This window comes from Phytophthora cinnamomi (assembly GCF_018691715.1).
Source record: "Phytophthora cinnamomi strain GKB4 chromosome Unknown Contig14, whole genome shotgun sequence".
NCBI lineage: Eukaryota > Oomycota > Peronosporomycetes > Peronosporales > Peronosporaceae > Phytophthora > Phytophthora cinnamomi.
Genome location: NW_027150947.1, coordinates 3,351,112 through 3,371,356, shown reverse-complemented (window position 1 = coordinate 3,371,356; position 20,245 = coordinate 3,351,112). Strand labels below are relative to the sequence as shown.

At 52.8% G+C, this 20,245-nt stretch overlaps 6 protein-coding genes across 8 annotated transcripts; 4 read left to right on the top strand and 2 right to left on the bottom strand.

Moving 5' to 3' along the window:
• Nucleotides 1–8,897: 8,897 nt before the first annotated feature.
• IUM83_01694 (mitochondrial protein translocase family) lies at nucleotides 8,898–11,611 on the top strand (the record flags this gene model as incomplete). The annotated part of the gene is made up of 6 exons (XM_067925568.1): nucleotides 8,898–9,179; nucleotides 9,274–9,444; nucleotides 9,520–9,626; nucleotides 9,716–9,857; nucleotides 9,939–10,028; nucleotides 10,103–11,611. 6 exons carry the CDS (start codon nucleotides 8,898–8,900, stop codon nucleotides 11,609–11,611), a joined length of 2,301 nt encoding a protein of 766 aa, XP_067797191.1.
• Nucleotides 11,612–11,854: 243 nt separating this feature from the next.
• IUM83_01693 (Vasohibin-2) lies at nucleotides 11,855–13,626 on the top strand (the record flags this gene model as incomplete). Its single annotated transcript, XM_067925567.1, has 8 exons — nucleotides 11,855–11,926; nucleotides 11,995–12,083; nucleotides 12,157–12,589; nucleotides 12,662–12,767; nucleotides 12,849–13,003; nucleotides 13,075–13,290; nucleotides 13,363–13,423; nucleotides 13,493–13,626. 8 exons carry the CDS (start codon nucleotides 11,855–11,857, stop codon nucleotides 13,624–13,626), a joined length of 1,266 nt encoding a protein of 421 aa, XP_067797190.1.
• A 229-nt stretch (nucleotides 13,627–13,855) lies between these two features.
• On the bottom strand, nucleotides 13,856–14,598 carry IUM83_01692 (Mitochondrial Protein Translocase (MPT) Family; the record flags this gene model as incomplete). Of its 2 annotated transcripts, none has more annotated exons than XM_067925565.1 (4): nucleotides 13,856–13,944; nucleotides 14,026–14,173; nucleotides 14,255–14,326; nucleotides 14,404–14,598. In XM_067925565.1, the coding sequence occupies 4 exons, from the start codon at nucleotides 14,596–14,598 to the stop codon at nucleotides 13,856–13,858; spliced, it is 504 nt and encodes a 167-aa protein (XP_067797189.1). The 2 variants fall into 2 exon arrangements, with proteins under 2 accessions (XP_067797189.1, XP_067797188.1); XM_067925566.1 differs by having other exon boundaries at nucleotides 14,026–14,176; nucleotides 14,288–14,326; nucleotides 14,404–14,583.
• Nucleotides 14,599–14,778: 180 nt separating this feature from the next.
• On the top strand, nucleotides 14,779–17,014 carry IUM83_01691 (uncharacterized protein; the record flags this gene model as incomplete). The annotated part of the gene is made up of 2 exons (XM_067925564.1): nucleotides 14,779–15,143; nucleotides 15,232–17,014. 2 exons carry the CDS (start codon nucleotides 14,779–14,781, stop codon nucleotides 17,012–17,014), a joined length of 2,148 nt encoding a protein of 715 aa, XP_067797187.1.
• Nucleotides 17,015–17,194: 180 nt separating this feature from the next.
• Nucleotides 17,195–18,429, bottom strand: IUM83_01690 (inorganic phosphate transporter 1-6; the record flags this gene model as incomplete). 2 transcript variants are annotated; one of them, XM_067925562.1, is made up of 3 exons in its annotated part: nucleotides 17,195–17,529; nucleotides 17,593–17,602; nucleotides 17,686–18,429. In XM_067925562.1, 3 exons carry the CDS (start codon nucleotides 18,427–18,429, stop codon nucleotides 17,195–17,197), a joined length of 1,089 nt encoding a protein of 362 aa, XP_067797185.1. The 2 variants fall into 2 exon arrangements, with proteins under 2 accessions (XP_067797185.1, XP_067797186.1); XM_067925563.1 differs by having other exon boundaries at nucleotides 17,195–17,523.
• A 185-nt stretch (nucleotides 18,430–18,614) lies between these two features.
• On the top strand, nucleotides 18,615–20,244 carry IUM83_01689 (uncharacterized protein; the record flags this gene model as incomplete). The annotated part of the gene is made up of 7 exons (XM_067925561.1): nucleotides 18,615–19,052; nucleotides 19,120–19,193; nucleotides 19,257–19,332; nucleotides 19,388–19,692; nucleotides 19,784–19,874; nucleotides 19,943–19,998; nucleotides 20,061–20,244. 7 exons carry the CDS (start codon nucleotides 18,615–18,617, stop codon nucleotides 20,242–20,244), a joined length of 1,224 nt encoding a protein of 407 aa, XP_067797500.1.
• Between the last annotated feature and the right edge of the window lies 1 nt (nucleotide 20,245).

Here is a 20,245-nt window from a genome sequence, read left to right as displayed (position 1 = left end):
CCTACTACTTCTTGACGATGGATCGGATGTACGCGTACTACCTAGTCCGAATGCGTGGAAAAGATAGCAAGTTTACAGCGTTTCAAGCACCTAACAGACTCTGGGAATATCTTGTGTTGCCCATGGAGTCTGTAACGCACCTACACCTATACACCGATTGACGTCGATGCTGTTTCGAGGATTAAAACAGACTAGATTGTTCTGCGACGATATCTACATTTTCACCAAATCGCAAGATGTGAATGCCCACTTGGAAGATCTACGCAAGACACTGGATAATCTTCGAGGCAACAAGCGGTACGTCAAGCTGGCCAAGTATGTATTTTGCGCCTCGGAGATTCCATGTCTTGGATACTTCGTGGGACGTCAAGGTGTGCTAATGTACCCGGCCAAAGTGCCGACAATTCGCGACCGGCCAGTGCCCAGAACACAAGAAGAGCTCCACAGCTTTCTCGGTCTCACTGGCTACATTCGGCGCTTTTGCCCAGCGTATGCATCGTTGGCAGCCACCATGTTCAATCTTCTCAAGAAGCAGAAGAAGCGTAACTGGAAGATTCACCTGCATGACGAACAGATCAAGAACTTCAAGGAGCTCAAGCGACGGTTGTGTAATCCACCTGTACTGCATATACCAGACTTCAGTCGGCCAATATATCTGCAAACAGATGCGAGCAAGTTTGCCGTTGGTGGAGTACTGTTCCAAGTTGTCGATGGGACCGAGCGTCCTATCGCGCTTAGCAGCAGAAAGATGAAACCCGCGGAGCTCAACTATCCGAGACAGCTACTAGCAATAGTGTATGCGCTAGCAGCATATCGAATCTGCTGCCTGGACAAGCCACCGATCGTGGAGACCGACCACCAAAGTCTCGAAGGGTTGTTTAAGTAAAAGATGGCTAACCGCCGACTGGCGCGATGGTATGATATCCTAGTGGAGTATCAACCAACCTTCTCGTATCTCCCGGGGATCAAAAATGGCATTGCTGACGCTTTAACTTGAAGACCCGATTTGCAACCGGAAGCGAAATACTTCCATGACTTGAGTGTGATCAGCTTCGATGACCCTTCTTTCAGCTTGGAAATCAGTGAGGTAACCGCGGATATATACTCGTTAAACGCATCAAAGAAGCATACGCGAAGGATCGCGGTATACAAACCATTTCGGCAGCAACCAAGCTGCGTTTTAGCGAGACGAAACCCAAGCGGAAATATCAGAACCTCAACATGTACCGATATTTCTCTGAAGATAATGGTTTGCCTTGGCACCCAATCACCAGTAGACGAACACCCACGAGTTGTTATCCCCAACAATGAGACTTTGCGTCAAGACGTCATCAGAGAGTACCATGATACGAATTACAGTGGTCATGCCAGTGCTGAGAGAACGTATCTAACCCTAGCACGGCGTTGGTACTGATCCCGGATGTTTAAGCCAATCCAAAAGTTCATAGCTGACTGCGAGTCATGCAGACGAAGCAAACCACGGCTCACTCGGCCAACAGGTCTGGTCGAGCCTCTCAGTATTCCAGATATCAATTTCGATGGATTTCATCACGGATCTTCCACGAACCAAGCGTGCCAATGATCAATCTGGGTAGTGGTTGATCACTTAACGAAGCGATGTCATTTTGTTCCAACAACTCCCTGTGGTCTTAGTGAAGAAGAAGGATGGGTCAGTCAGATTCCGCATTGACTATAAACTGATCAATGCGATGACGAAAAGGGGTGTCTATCCATACCTCGTATCGACGAAACTTTGGACAACCTACACGGTGCTCGCCGATTTACGAGCCTAGACCTACACGCTGGCTACTGGCAAGTGTCAGTGACAGCTGCTGATCGCGATAAGGTGGGATTTGTGACGCGACAGGGGTTGTTTCGTTTCGTCTGAATGCCCTTCGCCTTTGCCAATGCGCCCGGGACGTTCCAGAGCATGACGAACGCTACGCTACGCGGTCGCATGTGGCACAGCTGTCTCGTGTATCTGAACGACGTCATAGTGTTTGCAAAGGGCGGCATGGAGCGGCATATCGTGAAAATGGCTGCTGTACTGGAAAGACTGGCGAAGACGTGGTTCTCGCTGAAAACGAGCAAGTACTCCTTCGCGACTGAGAGACTCGAGAACTTGGGCCACGAATTGGACGCGGACGGCGTACGACCTATGGCGAGCCTGGTGCACACCGTACAGGAGTTCCCTGTGCCTACGGACGTGACGGAGCTGAAGCGCTTCGTGCACATGGCCGGCTATTATCGGAGGTTCGTGCCGGCGTTTGCGAGTAAGGCGTCACCTAAGCAAGGGGGTCGTATGGAGGTGGGCGGAGCCGCAACAGCAGGCGTTCGAGCCCCTGAAGGATGCAATGACTAGCCGGTCGCTGCTCATCTATCCCGACTTTTCACGCCCCTTTAAGTTAGTGACTAACGCGTTGAAGGTGGGACTTGGGGCAGCGCCCACGCAGGACCAAGGGCAACGCGAGCTGCCCACGGCCTACGCATCCAAGATCAACTCTCCGGTAGTAGTAAAGTACAGCATCACAGACGTGGAATGTGCCGCTGTCGTATGGGCGATCAAGCTATTCAGACCCTATCTCTATGGACGCAAGTTCGAACTAGTGACGGATCATGCAGCATTGAAATGGCTAATGACGTCTAAGGACCTGGCTGGTAGGCTACGTAGTGGTCGCTGCAGCTACAAGAATACAATTTCGAAGTTGTGTACAGGCCGGGCCCCAACAACGTCTTGGCATATGCGCTCTCGAGGGCGCCAGTGCGTGCACTGGTGGGGATTGTGGTTCGAGGAAGGCCAAAGCAAAGGAAGTCATCCCGCCTCTACGAAGTCAAGGTGTGGGTAACACGGAGAGAACGCTAAAACCCGAAGGTCTTTTTGGCAGCAGCAAAATTCGCGATCAAATGCTCGACCGAGCCTGTAAATCCGTTAAACATTAGCGCAAACTTCTCGCCTGAGAGCTCCTTGAAAAAGGCGTTGTCAATGACGCCAACTAGCGCCGTCATCCGCTCCAAGAGCGTAGAGCGGTCCCTTGCATCATATCGAACCGTGGCGCGAATAGCATAATCGTCGACGTGGGCATAGGGGAAATTCTTGAGTGAAATGAGCTTGTACAGCCGTAGGTGTCTACCGCTTTCTTGTGGACGAACATGCTGCTAGTAGGAAGGCAGCCGCTCCGGCGTGGTGGTTAGTGCTGTCAACGTTCGGACCTCGAACGTTCGTGAACTCCGTCTGTACTCTACTCCTGGAGTTCCCTTCGAACTCCCTCCTAACTCCCTCCAACCCCTCTCTAGCTCTCGCAAACTCTAATGATTTCATTTATTTAAGTGACATACAATTAAGCCTATTACTAGCTCTTCATTGTGGTAGCACCCGCATCTCGAGACAGGATGTCTAGTCAACACTCGCCTCGGACACCAGAGCGATCCAGGCCACGGATTGACCAACCTCCAGCCATAAATCGGTATACGCAGCGACAACAGCGCCATTTGTATGTCAGTGAGTCCCATCCACCCCCATACACAGATGTCCTTCTGGTTCAGCCACGACTGTACCATGAGCAACCCGATTTCACGGAGCTAGAAGGCAAGTTGCGCGTGATACGCATTTGCGGGTCTTTGCAATGCGAAAGCAGAAAAAGAGGGAGTTTTGGCAGTTTATCCGGCTTCTCGGAGGCGATGAATGCGAAAGCATTCCCGACGATAAGCTCACCAACGCGAACGCTAAGACCGCTTACTGCTTGAAGTGCAGGTGCACGATCAACTTCAAGACGGGCAAGCATGCCGTGAAGCAGCACATGGAAGTATATCATCCGGACGACATCAAGTCATTTATGACAGCGAGACAACGCTGGCAGGATGAAAGACAGACTACAGAAATTGTTCGCAACCTAAATCAAACTTTCGCAGAGGCAGCAGATAGCAGCACAACCCCACTTCGTCCGATCACGGGAGACCAGCAAAAACGCTTCAACCGGCTCGTAGCGAAATGGCCTGCATACCACTTCCGCCCAATGGTGATCGTTGAGGATGAAGGATTCGTTGACTTTGTGCGCATTATCACAGAAGATCTCGGTCGCATGAAGGTAAAGGTGCCTAAGCGCACACAGTTGCGCCATGAAATTGTGGTTCTCGCAGCTGATTTCCTCAGGCGAGTTCAGGACGACATCAGACGCTGCTACTTGTATTTCTCAATAACTACAGATATTTGGACCGCACGTAATACTCGCAGCTATATTTCGCTTACAATTCATTACATCGACGAAGCTTTCTACTTAAAGAATTGGACACTCGAGGTGCAAGAGATACCTGGTATACATGACGGAAAAGCGATCGCTGCGGCGATTGCTAAGATGATGGAGGACTGGTCGCTTTCCAAAGTCTATTGCACACGTCTTCTAAGCGATCGCGGGTCCAACGTCGTCAAAGCAGCTGAGCTGCTGGAGCTGCCATGCATTGCCCACACGCTTCATTTGATTGTAGGGGGGGGGGCAATGATTAAGGCAAAGTCTAGCCCAACCCCCGCTGAACTTCCAAATTGGGATGAGAATGTTAAAAATGATGGCGCAACTATACTAGAACATGAAGAGGACGAACCGGTTTCAAATGATGACCGCGAGACAATGGACAGACTTCAAGAGTTTGCTATTGATGATATCAGCAAGTACCTAGATGAAACGATCTCATCGCTCCAGCGAAATGAGCTGGACGCAATGAGAGTTATTGTGCAGCATTTTCGATCTATAGCTGTATACTTCAGGAAATCCCCGAAAGCTCGCCACCGGCTTGGAGCTATACAGGCTTGGGCCTACAACATCGTTGTTAATCTCCAGGTGGATTGTCCGACGCGCTGGAGTAGCTGTTGGCTTATATTACAATGACTAGTCTACCTTGAGTCTGCACTAGTTAGTTTTTTTCACTCATATCAATTCAAAAGAAGGTCGGAGCGAGTTCAAGGATATTGCGTCAAAGCTACACAGACCTAGATCAGCAGAGTGGTTTGCGATAAAGTGCTTGTGCACTTTGCCGGTCCCGTTTGCAAAGGCGACGAGTGAGTTAGGGGGGCAAACCTATCCTACAATTTCGCTGGTTATTCCGATTATCTCAGGCATTCGGAAATGGTTAAGTAGAGACCATCTATTTGCGTCACATCCAGCTGCTGTCTGCGACGAGGGGTACGTTGAGGAAATGGTATTTATGATGAATAAGTGCCGCAAAGTTCTGCTGGAACTCTTCAGCAAATGATTTATAGACCTTGAGAGGAGTGCGCTTGCCGGAATATCTTTTCTGGACCCCCGCGTAGCTCGTCGTACGCCTCATTTAAGCACAGTCGACATTCCGAATGTATGCAAGAGCGTTGTTCGTGCAGCGGCTGAGCTTGCTCAGCAAGCGCGCAACACACCTTTCCGCACACCGAGCGGTTTGCACCAGCAGGTGTCAGCTCCTGCTACTAATACACCGGGGAGCTTCAATCTGAGTGACCACATGTTTGGGCCTGATGAATCTGAGCAACAATCATCGGATTCAGAGCAGGTGTGCAACAAGGAACTGAAGCTGGACTTGGCGGATGTCAAGAAGTCTGTAGTGGCAAAGACTAATCCCCTTGAGTAGTGCAGAGTTCACAAGACCGTGTACCAAACCTGAGCAAGCTTGCAAGAAAGTGGATGGGAACCGTAGCGACCAGTGTCCCGTCGGAGCGAGCATTCTCAACGAGTGGAAATGTGGTGACAGTGAAGCGCTGTTCGCTGACACTTGCAATGGTTCGAGATCTAGTTGTCGTGTCCGAGAATTGGCGTAGGAGCTTTGACGGCTGTTGATGTTTTTTTTACATAATTCATCAATACATTTTTTGGTATTAAAACTGGCGGAGTACTGGTCAAGTTAAGAGGGAGTTTAGAGCTTATGTACTCCCTCTGTACTCACGGGAAGTAGACCGGGAGTTTGCTGAACGTTGCCAGCACTAGTGGTGGTTGTGTTGATGTCTTATGAGGTTCTTGAATCTGGGCCTTTTTTGTTTCTGATTCACGACCGCGCTGCACACCTTCGTCAGCGCCTCCGACCTTTTGGCCTTGCACATGCGCTCCACCTTGCACATTGCTTCTTCTTTTTCGCCCACGTCGAGTTCGCCGCCGTATGTGCCGAGACCGCCGCTGCCGATCGAGGCGTTTGGAGAAGGGAACGCTCCTTCTCATCGTCGTAGTTGCTGTCACGATTCTCTCACTTCCATCACGCAGAACGCCAACGGAATTGATCTCCACGCTTCACTTGATCCACGCTGATTTCCATATGGACGTCGAACTGCGTATCTGTAGGAATCAAGCCTGGTTTCGGCAACAGACGACCGCATTCCTGAATGGAGCTCCACTTCTTGTCTTAAGCCGTCCCAGGTACCAGGTAATGCCAGCACCACCGAGTGAATAACCAACGTAATCAAGTAGACTACGTCTCCGAGACGCTGAAGTGTCCAACATTGCGTTAAACGTCATTTTGCCATTCATGAAGTTGAGCTCTTTGGCTCATTCAGGCGTTCTGTAGAACACCCATATCTTGAATGTATGCGTGAAGCATAGCGGAATAAAGGATACAACTCGTCCATGGTCAATATGAATGGGAGATTCTCGGTTCTCACTTCGCAACCACGACTCCACCGGGTAGACATGGTAGGGTAGCGAATCTTAGAGTGATAAACAGAATCCGAGCAGCCAGACGGTCCGCTGGGTTTCGCTGACCTGCACCCCATAGCGTTTCATCTCCACAGCCAATGTACGCATTCATATCCGTCACTCGTAGTAAGTAATTCAGATGCATCGGGTGTTGAAGCAAGCGAGTCTGCCCTCAAAAACCAGTAACATCATTGGTGCGTTGCGAAACAGCAGGGCAGGGGCCTTGCTACTTGCGGACCGCTCCCACGAAAAACCCATCGTCCACGTAACGATCGACAGAGGCTCCAAGTTTCTACTTTGTGCCGTATAACCCGTACTTCTCATCTTCATAGTTCCCCGCGTCAACACGCTTACGCAATGTATTTTCTAAACCCGTCATTGTATTCACGCCTAAATTCAAAATGTAGTTCCTCACGTAGTCGAGAGCACCGCGTGCAATCCTACACACCACGCGGAACAATCTTGACAGACAGCGATCCCGTTGGCTCCTCCGCTCAGTTTAGTTCTCACTAAATTTCCCACTTTCTAACAGACATCCTGTCAGACATCCTGTCTGTTAGAAAGTAGGAAATTCCCCTCCCTGGTGCAATCGATCACTTCAAGTTCACCATCTGTATTCACGTGATCTTCGCTCTTAACAACCCCCCCCCCTCTCCCCCCTACCTCCGCCGTTACTCTTTTCAGCCGGTTCAAGCAATACCTCCAAGAACGCGGGTTGGGTCGCCTTGATGATGCGACAGCTTTGCTGTCGATTCGCCGGTAATACCGGCTCGACGGCGCCTGGAGCCACTACGAGCACCATGCTCTAGTTCATACATTGATAGAGGCTCATCGATCCGCAAACTGTTAGCACGGTCGTCCAGAGATCCAATCGACGATGCTGGACTTACTGGTCTCGACCCCGAATCATTTGATATGAGATCTAAAAGAGCATCTTCCGTATGTCCACGCTCGCGGAGAATGTTCAATAGACGTTTCTCTTCACGGGAGATGAAGGTCCACCCGTCTTCAGGATCAGCTCGATCACAATGAAATGTACACAGAACGGGTTGGTAAGTAGCACGAACCGCACGCCTGCACTTATCACATTGCACAGTTGGAACGTCTTTGATGATAGAAAGGAGGGTGATCGGTGGCTTCTGAACATGGTGATGCATGGTGTGGCTTCGTAGATGCTGCTAGATCAACTTGCGTACTAGATGGTCACCCATGCATGTCAACGGGCGTGTGCGGTTCTTGACTTCATGGGAACCCTACGTGGGAGCCCACAGCCAACCTGCCATCTGACGAGATCACGCAGTACAGGTGTCGCCAACGGCGTAGGTCTGGTCGCGCCTACATTGCAACAGAAGCACCAGGAGAAAGAGAATACAAAGGAGAACACGTGGTAACAGCTCCATATAACTTTATTAAATACATATCAATCTAACACCAATTCCTATGAACACGGCATTGCTAACGTAGAGACAATGACGATGCTGCTCAGCTTTCAATTAGAGCGATACAGGGAGGTCCCCTTCTACACGCTCTGCACAAGCTGCCGTGGCACACCACGCCCCCATGTCCATGTCCGAGCCTCCGTACTGTGCGCGGGTGCCGCCGAGCCAGCCGCACGCTGGCCGTTGCACGCTGCGCCCGAGTCGGAGATGCTGACCCTTGCTGTCCGCCGCGAATTGAAAGTGAGAGTCGGCGGCGGCGTTGGTGGCGTAGAAGAGGCGTCAGGGACCTCGTCCACCCCCCCCCCCCCTCTTCCCCTTGTCCTGCCTCTCCCTCGCCAGTACAAATCTATGTGGCATACCAATTATTGGTGTGCCACCTGCATCAGGGCGTTTGAATGTACTATTTTGTCCGCTCGTGTCTGATGTGGTCTAGTATTAGTATTACTACTGAGTGTAACCTACGCTCGCGTAATCCGTAATAAAACGAGTGCTCGACTGTGTAGTTTTAGAGTGGGGGAGAGTCCGAAGGGCCAAAGTTTTGTCTGTCATTTCCGTGTATGGATTTGTGTGTGCTACGTAAAATCATGGCCCAAACATGAAGTTTGTGGCCCACATCAATCTATCGACTTTGCCGGGGGATGGCACATCCCGAACATAGACTGGGGTGAACATCTGTATGCGAAACTGGAGCGGGGCCAGATTCCCGTAGCACGGCGGCGTGGGAGGGACCCGGGCGCAGGAAGAAGGACGGAACCGAGGCCATAAACCTCCTCCCCCGCGCCTCGAGAGGCTGGCCATGACCACGACCAAGAAGGGCGCGCGCCGCCGCATGAAGCAGATGCAGGGGCTGCTGCAGCTCTCGCGTCTGGACGAGTCGGTGCGCCGCCAACCGTCGGGCAAGATCAAGCCGCAGCGCGTGACGGTGGTGCTGCAGCCGCAGCTGCTGGAGCTCGCGTACTCGTCGCTGGCCGACCAGGACATGCTGCACCCACTGGGGCGCATCGACCTGCGCGACGCCAAGCTGGAGCAGGTGCCGGACGGCTTTATCATCTACGAGGCAGGCTCGGGGCTGCGCAAGGTTGGTTGGCCTGTAGAGCAGAAGCAGCCTACGTGACGGTAGAGTGAGTGGTGCGGGTGCTGGGTGCTGACGGGTGTGTGGCTGTGCCGAGCAGAAGCTCAAGCTGCAAGACAAGGACAAGGCCACGACAGACGCCTGGTTCTTCGCCGTCTACACGGCCATCACGGAGTACGAGCGCCTGCCGATCAGCGCCAGCGAAGACGTCGGCCACAAGTTCTCGGCCGTGCTGACCTCCAGCATGCGCGACGAGCACACAGAGTCGGTGGTGCGTTTCTTCCGCCGTTCGTGCTTGTAATGTGGACAGATGGGGGATTTACCATGTGTCTCTACGAACGAACAGGAGTTCGAGTTGTCATGTCAGTTGGTACTGCCGGCGCGTCCAATCGACAAGCCCAGCATCAAGTGGAAGGTCTGGAAAACCTTCTCGGAGCTACAAATATTCGACGAGTACGTTGAAGTGTCCTTTTGACATTTTGATGGTAGGAAACGCCACGAAGGCTGCCCTTACTTACTGTTTCGCTGTCCTGTTTGTTTAGTGAGCTGCGTGTGTCGTTCGGCGCGCATATGACGCAGATTGCGTTCCCTCGTGACCGCAAGCGTGATTCGTTCTTCGGCGGCATGCGTAAGAAGTCTTTGCAGGATCTGAAGGAACAGCAGCTTGCGCTCTATGTTGAACAGGTTTGTTTCCTTGTATTGTTGCGGCTCATTATAGGGTATATGTTGCTCATTTTGCACATGCGCTGATGCGCTGATGCATAGGTGTTTCAAATGCCGGAAATTTCCATGGAGCCTGTTCTAGTCGGCAAGGTCAAGCAATTCCTCGGCTTTGACTCCTTCTTCGAGATTGTTGTAAGTCCAGGACGTTGGAAGCGAGTCTTGGTTTTCACGAGTATCGGTTAAATAACGCTGTATTGTTTGCTTAGTCATCCTCCTCGGGCGAAGATGATGACAATGAAGACAACAACGAAGCCCCAGTTGCATCTACGAGTGCTGATTCTTTAACAGCTCCGCACGAGTCGAAGCTCGCAGAGACGGTTGAAACGAGTGTAGTATCGGAGCCGCCCATTTCTGAGGAGCATCAAAATGTGGGCCAGCCTGCCGCTGAGCCCTTGAGCAACGAATCTCACGCTCCATCTAGCCAGTATTCAAGTACCGAGTCCAGCAGCACGTCACCTGCTTTTTTAAGAAGGAGTAGCTCTGCAGCACTGGAAGACGAGGGCGAGGAGTTTGTGGAAGTTGTACCAGAAACCGACCCCAAGGCTGCGAAAAAGCTTCACAAGAAGATCATTCAGACGGTTCGCGAACTTGTTTCCTACGATGAAGAACGCGTGCACGATTTCCAAGACCAGACAAAGGACTTTGGCCGAGAAAAAACGTCCGCGATGGAATATTGCGCCTTCCTTCTTGGAGCAGTTGGCGCTCAAGAATGCTGCAAACTTATTCCGGAGATGGCGAGACTTCTTCCTGACGCGGTGAAACGAGATGAACTGATGCAAGCTCGAGCTGCTATTTGGAGGCGAACTCACAGGCGCAACCGTAGGCGCTCAAAACAGTTTTCCGAAAGCGTTGTCATGCAAAAGCAAAAAGAGGAGCAACAGCAAGTCGAAAACGTGCACACGAGAATGCGCCCGAAGTCTGATAGTCTCAGTGCGCTGAACTGGGGTTCGGAACGTGTACAACCTCTGCAGACACCAGGCCGGAACTCGATGGTCGAAAGGCCAACACCGATTATTGACGAGTTCCACAGCCAGCCGGAGAGTACCCCGCCCTCAGTTCCTCCACACCGTGCTGGGTTGGCTGATCCGCGACGTCATCTTAACCGACGGGCTTCGTTCAACACCATGTTCGGCGAAACTTTGCAAACCGATCCGATCAAAGAGGAAAATCCCGCGGAAAACGAGTCTGACTACAGCGACGATAGTCTACTGGATCATCCGCGCACAGTCAGCAAAGAAATACCTTCTGTTGACAGAACGTCTTTGCAGAACGGCAGCACGTGGACAAGGCCTTCCGATCTTGGACGTCGCAACTCGTCATTCCTTGATGAAGATGACGACGACAGCACTGAAGAGGACGAGGACAATCACGTATCGAGTCGCTCTCGCCGTTCGCGGCACAGCCGCCACCGCCAGCAAAGCGGTAGCGGCAGTGGAAGTCTTGAAAAAGGGTCTGTAAAGGAAAGACCATCGTCTCGCGGGAGTCTGACGCGAACCCGATCTCGCCAAAGCTCTTCATTTATCGAGGAGAGCGATGGAGAACGCAGTGGTGGCGAAGAGGAAAATAGCCACACGCGATTCCGCCGTAGCCAACGCCGCGCAAGCCGCAAGTTTGACGAGGAAGCGAAATCTGGGCTCGCACCCGAGGAGGAGAACCCCGTGCTGGCGCGCCTCAAGAAGCAGGGTGCTGTAAATTTTATGATGCAGCTTCGCTAAGAGGCAGCGTACATATTGCGTAGAAATGTTGTATGGATTGCTAACAGTACCTAAATCACTTTTGACTGCACTATTGTTGACCCAGGAGCTGGATCGAGGCTTCTTGTCCTCGGCTAAGATTTCTGGTGCGCGAGCCAAACATAGCGTAGTAATGCTAATGAATGTGAAAATGGTTCTCCATTTTTAGCAGAATGATCGCAGAGAGCACAATGTAGAGAAGTGGACGTTCAGTGCGTGATCAGTATGGCGGCAATCTCGAGCGAAGAGCTGCAGGATGCGTGGCAGAAGGTGAAAGCCATGGCAATTCTCCCGGAGGTGCGTGCAACTTTGCTAGATATGAGCTACTTGTAGGTGATGAATTCTGACAACTCGAGTAAATGTAGCCTCCCGAGCCGAAGCTTCCCTCGTTTGGCCCAAAGGTGTCTATCAAGAACAGGCTCCATGCAATCCAGAATCTCATCACCTCTCTTGAGTGCGTATGACTCGAGTTGATGCAGAATTGCGTTCAACCAACGTTTACCAGAGACATTTGTGTTGTGGTTTAGATACAACTACACTGGGACGCTGTATTTCGACGTGAACAAGAATCGCAGCTTCAAAAGTATCGCGAATACCGCGAAAGAAATCCTCAAAGAGGGTCTGCCCATCCAGTGTCTTGAAGCAGTTTTCTTGGGGGCCTATCTGACGGCCGGCTTACAAAGCCTCGAGCGATTCCCTATCAGCTTCAAGACGACGGCTGGAACATCAACGCACCGCCACATTGTATTGGGTATTCGCCATCACCAGCAGAAATGGGGGGCGTTGGGTCTGAGTCGGTGCGACAAGCTCATGAACAAGGATATGAAGTTTGACTCCCTGAGCGACTTGGTGCTTGATTACTGCCACGAATTTCAGAACGTCTACCACAAGGTCGTTAAAGTCAATATCGGCTTCCCCCTCACCCACGACATCCATTCATCCGAGCGAGTCGAGTGGCGGGTTGGTGTTTTTCCTTCATGTCGAATGATCAATCCAACATTTTGACGAGTTTTTTCTTGTGGAACGTTGCAGGTGCTTAATCTTCCTATTGATACAAAAACCTGGGTGGAAGTTGCCAAACAGCTCGACAGTTTTGGAAAGGATGCAGCAGAAATCGACAGTTTTAAAAAGGCAAAAGGTGAACTTCCCGCATGGTTTGGAACAAAATACGCCCTGAATGCCCCAGATGCCGAGATAGGGGTTCGTTCGCCTCGTGCAGGTCAACGTTTCAACTCGTTATCTGATGACTTTGAGGAGTTTGAAGAGGAAGTACAGACCCAAGAATCCGCGCCTGTGCAGATGCCAACTTCAAGAGCAGCTCCAAAACCAATAGTAGTGACGCCTGACGAATTCGTGTTTAAAAAGCCGCCATCAGTAAGATCTCCATGGCGCAATAAGGGTACTCATATGTTCTAACTGTTTGAGTGTCGATTTGTCTATTGCAGACTACTTTATCAGCACCACCGACGAACATATTCCTGCAGAATACGACTTCTTCTCCGTTTTTAGTTGAGATAGAGGACAACTCCGGACTTCTGGAAATTGTCACGAAAACTCCGGCGGCGCTACCACAGGAGCAGACGCAGCAAATGGAAGAGAGGGATGAACCTAACCTGGACGCCAATCCTACCAGAGCCACTGCAACCTTCCAGATTTCAGCAGTAAGTCCGTTTATACGTTATCTTACCCAAAGGAACCAGCGCTCACATCATGCTTGTTTCTCTGACTTCCAGAAAGGGATGATTGTGGTGGCCATCAAGTACAACCCACACCGACGTGGAACCCACAAGCAAGGTGCGCCAGAAAAATCCCCTCCGTCAAAAATGATCAAGAAAGGTATACCAACAACTGTCGAGTCTTCAGCAATGAACGATCCCCACCAGGCTGTTTCGTTCCGCTGCACGCCTATGGTACGCGCAACTGAGAGTTTAGCCGACGTAGTACCTAACGGAGAGACGTACATGCTCGAGACACCTTTCACCTTTAAGGAGATGTAAGAAAAGAAAAGTAAAGCTGTAATATCTATTTACTTAATAGAGAGAGGAATCAGTACCGGTGGGAGCAAATCCGACGCCATGCTTTCCACTGACGTAACCGCCTGGAAATGTGTAGGAGCCTTGGCCATCGCGGATCGGGTCCCTGTACTACATCTTGCCCAAGCCAAAGGGTCGCAAAGACTTCCGCCCCTACGTAGATACAAACGCGTCTATTTGTTTATCGTGCCCTCTAACTCGTCATGAACTCGATGCCCTTCTCGAACACGACCGCCATGACGGCGAAGCCCGCCGCACCCTTGACAGTGTTCTGCACCAGCACTACACACAACAGCACCCATCGCCAGAACACCAGGTCAGCAGCCCGGCGACATCCTGCACCATCGCCAGCAATCAACTCACACTTGGGTCCAGAGCTGCGCGCTGCCCACGCGCCCAGTGCGCCGCCCGACACGCCGCCAGCCAGGAGGGGGTTCAGGATGTCGTGGGCCGCTCGCTCGCGCTCGATCACGCACTCCACGCCAGCGAAGATGCTGCCCACCAACGCGAACTCCTGTTCTCCGCAACAACGCGTAGAGGAGTCAGCTCCCTCCTGCAGATACCTCCACGGTATCAACTGCGTGTACGCCACACGACGTGCCTTGGAGAAGTAGACGCTGCGCACGTAGCCGGCCTTGATGGACTTGCTGAAGCCGTTGTACAGCTGCAGCGCCGAGAGAGTCAGTCAGAGCACAACCAGCCTAGATCACGCAGCATACAATTGCTCAGTGTGCCACGGACCTGCTCGCGCATGTTGCGGCCCACCAGCTCGCCGTGGGCGCCCTCGAACGTGCCCAGGAACGTGCCGAGGCCAACGCCCATGGCTGCGCCAGCCACGCAGGCCACCACGCTGCGCTTCCAGCAGCTCTCGCGCGACTCCTCCGCGAACTTCATGGCGCGGTAGGCCGCGATCTGCCCCATGCTCGGCGCGTCCATGGTCTCGGCGGTCGATTGCTGTCACTTCTAGAAATTGGGTCTCCGTTTCGATTTCGAGCGACCGTTTATGGGTCCGACGTATGATATCTGAGTCCGTGTTTTGGGTCGCATGCCGTTACGTTGGTCCCATTTCCACCCCATTAGTCGTCAAGCCAAGCCCAGACAAGACGAGACGAGACCATGCGCATGCGGCTGCGCGCGCCGGACGAGCCCGAGGCCGAGAGCGGCTACGACGGCGACGATGCGCCCTCAACGCCCGAGCGCGGCCACGCACTGCCGCCGCTGGATGTGGGCTCGCCCGAGTACATCGAGGAGCGGCTGGAGAACCTCAAGCGCCGCCCCAACTGGGGGGACTTCCTGGACCAGTACGTGCAGGAGCACCCGGACAGCGACAGCGACAGCGACAGCGAGTGCGGTGACCTGGAGCGTGTCCCAGTGGTGGCCGCGCCGGGCTTTGTCCGCTCCACGCTCTGGTCGCTGCTGGTGGTGACGCTCGCGCCGCTGCTGGTGGTTTTATCGCCGTGCTTGAGGCACAAAGGCTACGGGTGAGAGGAGGGGCTCAAGGTTGCAGTACCTTTTAGAAGGATTGCTGGGTATTTAATTTACGTGTGTACGTGGTGTGTGGGTGGGCAGGTTCTGGCCGTTGGGATGCCGTTCGCTGAAGGAACTCTTGGGCTGTGCAGTGGTCAACGTGATCTTCGGGCTGTTCGGGCTGGTGCTGCTGTACTGGACGATCTGCAGAGAGTTGCCGGATGTTTTCCATGTGGACAACACGCTGGTCAAGCTGAACGTGCAGATTGACGAGGTGCAGCGCGCGGCGGACACCTGCCATGCGGCCTTGCTGCAGTGGGAAAGGACGGTGGCGCAGGAGCTGTGCATGCCCGTGGGCATTGATGGCGCGCTGCTGCTGATTAACACATGGCTACTGCTGCATTACCACCGTCGGTGGGCAAGATACCTCATGGTGCTGATGGCGATATTGTTTGTGTTTGATATGCCCGGCAAACTGTACGACGCTACGTTTCCTGCGCCAGAGATTCAAAAAGTGGACCCGACGTTCGCTATGATTGATGAAGAACTGCTGGTTGCGCTGGATGGAAAGAACCTGAAGCCTGGTGGAAATGTCGGGTGGGTAGCTTATTGGGGCTGCGCTACGACGTCGAGTGTTGATGCCTGCGAGAAGCAGTTTGTGTCGACGTTCGAAGCCGGCTACGTAGCTGTGACGTTCAAGTCCTTGGATCACTTTATTCCATGCTATCGTGATCCGCCGAACCCACTGAAGGCGCAGGAGTACCAGTGTTTCGAAAGTGTTCGTATTCGTGTGAAGGATAAGCAGAGCATTCCTGGATGGTCTCGATCTGCGCCGCTGGCTTCATCAAGTTCACAACCCGCCCGCCATGAGCGCTCGTTAGAGGAAGAATTGCAGATTCCCACTCTTCGCGAAGAGAAATCACTATCATCCCGAATTGCCGGAGCGGCAGTGACACCAACGCAGAGGATGGCAAGGTCGGCAGAGTCTGCCGAAGCTGTGGAAGTTGACGTTTCTGTCACCACAACACCTTCTGAACCTATCGACGCAGGGAGTAACGAAAGAGCTGACACTGATTTCTCTACAGCAGACGGCGTTTTTCAAGAAAATGATAGCTTTCGTCGAAGCGCTCATGAAATTGAGCCCGAAGCTGACTCAGGAAAGCCAGCGGGAGATGAGATGCTGAAAGAAGTTGAAATAACACCTGATGCGGAAATGAAGGTCCGCAGTGTAAATGCTGAACCTGAGAATGCGTCCCAAAATGTCCTGCTGGAGGAGACCGTGCAAGAACAAACAACGGGACGAGAACTGGAACAGGTACAAGGCCCAGACCATTATGGTCACCATAGGGAGGAGAGTGTTGAAGTGGGGATGGAGGCTTCTAAAGAAATCGAAGACGTAGAACAAGCGGTGGACGAGGAAAATGTGGAACCCGACAGCTCGGCGATCGACGATCACGAACAGACTATTCACGACGAAGTCAAGCTGGGTACCACGGCTGCAGTCGTCCAGGAAGATGAATTCTCTAATGCACCCGTTCCTGACAGTCATGAAGTAGAAAAACTGGAGATCCAAGAGGAGGACTTTAAGATGTCAGAAAGTAGTGATCAGCGAAGCATCCCGGCGAACCATTATAAGGCTACGTCTGCTGTTGGTCTTGAGGGTGAGGAAGAAGCGCAAGATTCTCAGCTAAAACCTAGCAGACCTGAAGGCGCCACGACCCCAACAGAAGAAACTCCGTCTGGTCAATTCGTACCATCTACTAACTACAATAAGAAGACGAAAAGCTCGAAGAAGAGAAAGAGCAAACGCGGTCGCCAAGCTAAAACGTCTTTGGTGCCAGACGCGGAAAGTAGCAGAGCTGGAAGCACTGCCAACACGGTGTAATACAGAGCTTTATAGTTTCCATCAATTTCTATTTGCCCGATGCAGCTTGCTTGGTTGCGCATCGAAATGGGATGATACAATAGAACAGAGACCCAATGCGGGCTGGCATGCCGCTCTAAAACTTTCCATTTGAAAATGGTACAGCAAGATCTTCAACACAGTCGACATTTAGGCCGTAAATCACACAACAGACGCTGCCTCAGACGTGCTTTGTGCTCCTGCGATCGCATCGCGCAATACCTCGGCTAGCCGGTAGAACTTTGCACTCTCGAACTGCGCGTTCTCGCGGTTGGCTTCGCACAATTTTTCCTGCAAAGCAATCTGCTGCTCCATGTGCTTCTCTCGAATCGCCAGCTCCCGCTCGCGCAGCTCCACCTCTTTTTTAAAGCGCATCTTCTCAAACTCCAGGCGCTCACGGTCCAGCGCGATCTGCTCGGTAAGATGCTTTTCGTAATCAAACGTGACCCCGCGGGAGCTTGACGATCCCGAAGCCGCCGTAGAAGCTGCACCTGAAGCTACCAAACAAAACTCATCAGTACACGACTCATGTGCTCCAGTAGCAGTACCATATCACTCACCGTTGTACGTCTGAAATGAAAACAAGCATCAATCCAACATACATCGTCAGTACCGTGTTGAATGCAACCTCCAAATTGCAGCGAAGGACTCACCAAAGACGCCGTCATGTGGGCCGTCCCACCCTGGCCGCCTCCATTCAGTCCGTTTGAAGTTGCATGCGCATGCTGCACCGCCTGAGCTGCAGCTTGTGCTGCCGCATGCTGTGCCTCACTAATAGCCGTGGCCTGGGCGATCGCCTGCGCCTGCGCGTACGCGATGTCCGAGTCGGCGTTGAGCGCCGAGCCTCCCAGCACCACGTCGTCCACCATGGGCAGGTGGTCGTAGGTCTGCAGCTCCCCCTGCAGCTGCAGGTAGCGCGCGCGGACGCTGTCCTGCTTGGGCAGCAGCTCGAACTCCGCCCAGCGGCGCGGGTGCGCGCCCTGCAGGTGGCTGCGGATGTTGTCGACGCGGAAGGCGCGGAAGAACTTGGTGGTGGTCAGCGAGCGGCGGCGCCTCTTCTTCGAGTCGTTGCCCGCCTCCTGGTCCTGCTGCACAAGCTGCTCGTACTTGTCCTCGCGCCCGAAGGCCTTGCAGAAGCCGCACATGGCCAGCAGCACGTCGCCCGACACGGCGTCGCGCTCGATGGCGTGCAGCCCGAACTCCGTCTCGTACTTGGGCTGCCAGATGTGGCGCCGCGACTGCCGGCTCGCGGCGCGCCGCTTCTTGTCGTCGGCCTCGTCCTCCTCGTCCTCCTCGCGCTTGCGGCGCGCGCCGCTGAGCGGCTCAGTGTCCTCGAACTTCTCGAGCGGCTCGGCCGCGTCCACCAGGAGCTGCTCGCTTGCACTGTCGAGCACCATGGTTACGCTTGACTTGGCCTTTGTATGGTCGACGCTTTTTACCCGTATACATTTGAAGTGGCGCACACCATTCATTCTTTCCAGATGGCTACACTAATGGAGCATGTTGAAGTTGCTCTAGACTATAGTTAGTTGTTTTTTGTTGCTCGACTCGATCTGCTCCGACAGGTTAGTTGGTCTGCGATATGGGTGACGCAAGTGCCCCCACGACGCCTCGGGGCGAGAACGCTAGTCGCCGCGGCTCTAGCGCCAGCGCCAAGAGCAAGACCTCCTCGGCGGAGGCGAAGGAGCTCAGCAAGCAGAAGTACGACTCGCCCTTTGACGCAAGTCTCGTGGCGGCTCGCAAGCGCTCGCAGCAGGAGCGGCTCTGGGAGATATTCACCGCCTACGCGCTGCAGATCTCGAGCGAAGACCCGACGCGCATACGCATTGTGAACGTGGTGAAGCTGTTGCAGGACTGCGGCATCATCGATGGCAACAACACCGAGGAAGCCAAGATGATCGAAAAAGAAGTCGCCATCGTGTGCGAGGCATTCCTGAAGGCCCACCCAACTGACCGCGATAGCAGCAAGAAGTTGGACTTCACGGCATTTCTGGCGCTGCTCCTGCATTTCGCGAAAATGGTGCGAGGCTGTGCGATATCGAGTGTTGCTTGCTTTGTGTTAAACGTTGTCTACTGGAAAAATGTAGTCGGGGGACCGTGATCCTAGTCGAGCATACGATTCGCTTGTTCGTACTTGTCTGGAAAAACAACAGAAGTCGAGGTACGCATAGGGAAATGGTTGCATTAGACTGCGACACTAACGCTATATGCTCGTGCTGGTTAGAATCCGTGTGGTTGTCGCACAAGAGCTACTGGAGTGCAAGAAAGTGCTCGCCGCTTTTGAAGATCCACTTATGAAGGTTTGCATTAGCGTCGTATGCTGCCAATGCAGAGCGTAACTTTTGTGGTGGTCAGATTTTTATGTTTTACGCAGCGCAAAGCCATAGCAAGCTCGAGAAAATCGACCCCAAAATGGCGCAATTTTGCCCACCCCACATGAGCTACGCCGAAGCTGTTGCATTCGGTCGCAAGTACGGCATCATTGCGCACGGCGTGTTAACAACGACCGAGTTCGCCAGCATCTACATCGACAGCCTCCCAAAATCCCCTACCACAGAATATGACCGCGTTCTGACGTACCATGGGTTTTGTGAGATGCTCGTGCGATTGTCCAAGAAGACTTGTCTAGACAAGACACTCCCCGCGGACCGAAATCTAAAGTCCGTGTGCATGCTGCTAACCGTTAGCAGCTAACATTTACTCGTCATCGTGTGTATACCGGTTAACGTTTATTGTATGCACTGCCTGCAGAGGGCTCCTTCAAGTGATGTGGCTAGCGTTGGCATCCTCATCACCCCGCGCGCTGAAAATTACCGATGTTCTCAAGTCGGATCGAGTCGATGTAAGTACTACAGTAATCGTGCTTGCACTGCAATGAAGCAGTAGCTAAAATAACGTTTACCCCAAAAGGTGACGAAGCACTTCCTCATCCACTTCGAGAAGTATTGGAAAAAAGAACGCTATGAGTACGACTTAGTACTTTGGTATCATCAGCTATTGCTTGTGGCTGACGTGTTAATCGTGCTAGGAATTATTTCGGCGATCGGCCAACGTCGGCACGCATCGACCCCGTCATGGATCCACCATCGCCGCCGAAGCCACCAATGCCACGCCGCTTGAGCTTGAATCCGCCACCAGCACCCAAAGCAAAAACTCTTCCGCGCAGACTGAGCGTTCAAACTGCTCCTTCGGTAGGATCGAAGACGTCGTGAA